The sequence below is a fragment of the Mastomys coucha genome, unplaced genomic scaffold, assembly GCF_008632895.1.
Source record: "Mastomys coucha isolate ucsf_1 unplaced genomic scaffold, UCSF_Mcou_1 pScaffold22, whole genome shotgun sequence".
Classification (NCBI taxonomy): Eukaryota; Metazoa; Chordata; class Mammalia; order Rodentia; family Muridae; genus Mastomys; species Mastomys coucha.
Genome location: NW_022196905.1, coordinates 234,228,457 through 234,233,306, shown reverse-complemented (window position 1 = coordinate 234,233,306; position 4,850 = coordinate 234,228,457). Strand labels below are relative to the sequence as shown.

General features: G+C 51.4%; 1 protein-coding gene across 6 annotated transcripts in view; it reads left to right on the top strand.

Annotated features, from left to right (window-relative positions):
- Slc38a7 (solute carrier family 38 member 7) overlaps positions 1 to 4,850 on the top strand; it is a 16,929-nt gene that overhangs the window by 5,166 nt on the left and 6,913 nt on the right. For 4 of the 6 annotated variants that reach the window (XM_031340997.1, XM_031341001.1, XM_031340998.1 and 1 more), the window contains 5 exons: positions 380 to 578; positions 769 to 913; positions 1,710 to 1,808; positions 2,794 to 2,851; positions 3,077 to 3,191. In XM_031340997.1, coding sequence (XP_031196857.1) covers positions 380 to 578; positions 769 to 913; positions 1,710 to 1,808; positions 2,794 to 2,851; positions 3,077 to 3,191 — 616 coding nt within the window. The remainder of the gene's footprint in view (positions 1 to 379; positions 579 to 768; positions 914 to 1,709; positions 1,809 to 2,793; positions 2,852 to 3,076; positions 3,192 to 4,850) is intronic. The other 2 variants (XR_004110228.1, XM_031341002.1) reach the window with 1 other exon arrangement.

The following is a 4,850-nucleotide window of genomic DNA, read 5'->3' as shown; positions in this document are numbered from 1 at the left end:
TTTTAATTATTTTACATGTGAGTGTTCTGCCTGCAAACATAATCAAGCACCACATGCATGCAGTACCAGTAGATGCCAGAAGAGGACATCGGGTCCCCAACAGAACTGGAGTTAGAGATGTTTGTTGAGAGCCCGTGTGGATGCTCGGAATTCACCCCTGGTCCTCTGAAAGAGCAGCCAGTGTTCTTAGCCATTGAGCTATTTCTCTAGCACCTGAAGTTCATTTTTAAGGAAAATTTCAACTTGACAACATCTAGTAATCTGTTGAAATTGTCCTGGAAGATAAGACCCAATTTTGAACCTGCTTTGGACATTGGTGTAAGAAATGCCAGTAAGGATTTTAACATGCCTTCCCCACTCTCCTCTGTTCTGCCTGCAGGGCATGCTGGTTTTCATCATCAGTGGGCTGGTCATTCTGGCCTACTGCTCCCAAGCCAGCAATGAGAGGACCTACCAGGAGGTGGTGTGGGCCGTGTGTGGCAAGCTGACTGGTGTGCTGTGTGAGGTAGCCATTGCAGTCTATACCTTCGGAACCTGCATCGCCTTCCTCATCATTATTGGGGATCAGCAGGACAAGAGTGAGCCACTCCCGGAACGTCCTCTTTTTTTCCCTTGGCCCAAGGGTCCTAGGGTAGAGAGGAAGAGTGATACAAACTAGATCCGCCCTCTCTGCAAGTCCTCCTTATAGAGAGAAGTCTTAGGACCTGTTGATGCGGGAGGGCCACACCCTGAATGGCCTGGCTTGACATTCCCTCCTTCCCTGTGCAGTTATAGCTGTGATGTCAAAAGAGCCGGATGGGGCCAGCAGCAGCCCCTGGTACACAGACCGCAAGTTCACCATCAGCCTTACTGCCTTCCTCTTCATCCTGCCCCTGTCCATCCCCAAGGAGATCGGCTTCCAGAAATATGCCAGGTTCGGAGGTCCCAACCCAGCCTGGGCCAGACAGAGGCTCTGATCAAAGGCTACCGGAGAGCCACTTCTGGTGGGGAACCCCTCTCCTCCATGACATCTTGCTTAGGGAGCAAGAATAGGCAAGCCAGGGCTACCAGTGCCGGCAGGAACCTTGGCCCAGGATTTTCCTTTTCCATTTCTGTCAAGGAAGATAGTGGCCCTTTGCACCATTGAAAGGTTGTGACCTAAATGTCCTTGTCAAAGAAGGCATTGGAGATGGCAGCAGATGTCACAGCAGATGCTCACCTGGGCATTGGTTTCTCTGGAAACTGGGAGCTGGTGATCTTGATACTGTGAGCTTGGTGGGGGTCTTCCCTGGAGCTTCTTAGCCCCATACCCGAAAATCTCTGGGGGTCAGGCTGTTTTACACTTGTCCATCTGCAGGGTTTCCTTAATGTCAGTACCCCAGTGTCCCCACTCTCCCCTTTTGCCCTAGAGTCTCTCAGTTCTCAGAGGCCAGGCCCACGGGATGGCCAGCTATGAGCCCTTGCCACATCCGGCTGCTCAGGCTGAGCTTGTAGCTGTGCTTTGGAGCTCAGTTCCCGGATGTGGTCTCTTGAGTCAGCGCACGTTCCCATGGCTGAGATGCTGACAGGCTCCCTCCTTCTCATGGCAGATCTCTCTGACACTCATTTCTCCTGAATCATTATTTGGTGTGGTTTGATGCCTAGAGCAAGGATGGGCACTTCTGGGGGTGGAGCTGGACAAGGCGGGGCTGGTGCTGGGGACTAGGAACTCGGTGTCTACTTCTTGGCAGCTTCCTGAGCGTCGTGGGCACCTGGTACGTCACCGCCATTATAATCATCAAATACATCTGGCCAGATAAAGAGATGCGCCCGGGGGACATTTTGACCAGGTAGGTGAGGGTCCCTGGGAAATACACGGGATAGAAGCTGCAAAAGGGCTGGCATCTAAATATCACACCTGTGCCCTTCCTGAGGCTCATTAGCGCATTCATGCTAACTCACCAGTTATAGGAAGGAGATAAGATGAGAAGGCCTGTTCTGGTTGGAGGGTGGGGTGGGAGGGAGGTGTTTTTGTTTGTTTTTACCTGGATGGAAGAGTGACAGTCTGGGGCAGGAAGAGTCTCTACCACCAACATCTAGCAAATGCCACGGTGCTATACAGAGTCCGCCCTTGGGGAGACTAGAAGGGAAAATTTGTACATTTTCTCAATTTCTCTTTCTGGATTTATCAGACTGAGTATCATGGACCCCAGGCTAGGCTTAAACTCACTTTGTAGCCTGGCCTTGAGCTCCGGATCCTCCCGCCTCCACCTCCCAAGTGCAGATACACACCATCATGCCTAGCTTTCCTGTCTGTCTGTCTGTCTGTCTGTCTATCTACTATTTTAAAGAAACATCTGAGAAAAGCAGAGTCCCAGTTCAGGTGCCAGGAAATCTGGACTCTAGTTCTAGGATGGCTTCTCAGAGCCTGTCTCCTGAGGTTTTTTGTTTGTTTCTTTGTTTGTTTTTTGGGTTTTGTTTTGTTTTTTGTTTTTTTTGGGGGGGGTTTCTTTTGGGGGGGGTTGGTTTTTGGATTTTTTGAGACAGGGTTTCTCTGTGTAGCCCTGGCTGTCCTGGAACTCACTCTATAGACCAGGCTGGCCTTGAACTCAGAAATCCACCTGCCTCAGCCTCCCAAGAGCTGGGATTAAAGGCGTGCACCACCACTGCCCAGCCCTGTCTCCTGAGTTTTAAGATAGACACGTCCTCCACCTGTGTGTCTTCAGTATATAGAGTGCTGGTTGTTGGGGGTTGGTGGATGAGTGAAGAGTAAAGGCAGTGGAGACAGTTGGTGGCTCCTTGGTATTCACGGGTTCATACTGTGTTTGTCCACAGACCAGCATCCTGGATGGCTGTGTTCAACGCCATGCCCACCATCTGCTTTGGATTTCAGGTGCCAGCACCAGGGTCCCTGCTGTCCCATTAGCTCAGACACACAGACCCCCAGCACTGGGAAGGGACCCAGATTATAGGCAAGATGGTTGGATTCCTGGGGAAATGAATGAACCAAGGACCCCTGGCTTGCCCCTTATCCCTGGGATCTTTGCCAAGGTTCCTCCCTTTGAGACCCAGGGATGAGGTCACTTCCCCACTGTGGCCATACCTTTCCCCTGGACAGTGCCATGTGAGCAGTGTACCCGTCTTCAACAGCATGCGGCAACCCAAAGTAAAGACCTGGGGCGGAGTGGTGACGGCTGCCATGGTCATAGCTCTGGCTGTCTACATGGGCACAGGTGAGCGTTCCCCTCCAGAGGCCAGGCTTGAATGTTCCCACTCCCTCTTGAGTTTCCAAAGTTTCTGGCCCAGCTTTCCAAGGGAAGCTCTGCACTCATAACTCTGTAGGCTCTTCTATAGCGTTGATTTGAATTGAGCCGCCCAAGGTGGCTGCCTCTCATCAGGGTGAGTTCCATCTGCTCACTGGTCCTAAACTGATGCTGAGTGATTATCAGAAGGTGTTCCCATTGTGGGGTTGCTACAGGGACACATGGAACTGGCCCCAGCCCTGGTGGGATGACAGTCCTGGAGAAACACGTATGGATAAGTAATAATGGAAGAAAGGAATTCCAGGCAAGGGCAGGTGTCATTATGACACTGAAAACCAGGAAGTAGGGAATGGGCCTGAATAGGGGTGGCATTCCCAGAAGGCTCCTCTCTGAGTGTGTGGTACCTGGAGAGGCCCACGAGGGAAAAGACAGACTGCAGAGGACTGGGTGGGGAGGAGCATTCCAGAGAGAAACTGTAAATTCGGGGCTTCTGAGCAGATGTGGGAGGGAGGTCAGTGTAGCTGGGGTGTAAAAAGTTAGTGCCTATGAGACTGGGCAGCCAAGGGGAAAAGGGTGGATGCTGCCAGGAACCTGAGAGGATGCATTTCTTTTTCTTTTTAAAAAAGATTTATAGCCGGGTGGTGGTGGCGCATGCCTTTAATCCCACCACTTGGGAGGCTGAGGCAGAGGCAGGCGGATTTCTGAGTTCGAGGACAGCCTGGTCTACAGAGTGAGTTCCAGGACAGCCAGGGCTATACAGAGAAACTCTGTCTTGGGGGGTGGGGGGAGGAAGAAAAAGAAAAGATTTAGTTAGCCGGGCAGTAGTGGCGCACGCCTTTGATCCCAGCACTTGGGAGGCAGAGGCAGGTGAATTTCTGAGTTCGAGGCCAGCCTGGTCTACAGAGTAAGTACCAGGACAGCCAGGGCTACGCAGAGAAACACTGTCTCTGAAAAAAAAATTATTTATTTATTTATTTACTTATTTATTTCATGTATGTGAGTACACTCTGGCTGTCTTCAGACACACCAGATGAGGGCGTCAGATGCCATTACAGATGGTTGTGAGCCACCATGTGGTTGCTGGGAATTGAACTCAGGACCTCTGGAAGAGCAGTCAGTGTTCTTAACCGTTGACCCATCTCTCCAGCCTGAGAGGATGCATTTCCTGCATGGGAATTGACCAGGCAAAGAAATCTCTGGCTGCTGCATGGGTTTAGACAAGAGGTCAGAGATGAACTGGGAGTTACCACCCTCCTGAGGTAGGGGAAGGAGGACAGGAACTACCCAGGCTAGTGCTGTTTCAGCCTCTGAAGCAACTGCAAGTAGCACAAGAGGCCAGATCCCTTCTGTCATGGGTCCCATGTTCTGACTGGGGTGATGGATTTAGAAAGAAGTGAATGGGGACTAGAACGGTGGTAAGCGAGTGTCTGGAGTCGTAATGACTGTGCACATGCAAATCCACATTCTCTGAGGAGGGGACATCTGAACTGAGACCTGAGGCAGCAGCAGGACTGTTTGAGCGGATGGAATCGTTAGTATAGAAGTTAGGAGGCAGCCTGGAGGTAGTGGCACACGCCTTTAATCCCAGCACTTGGGAGGCAGAGGCAGGTGGATTTCTGAGTTCAAGGC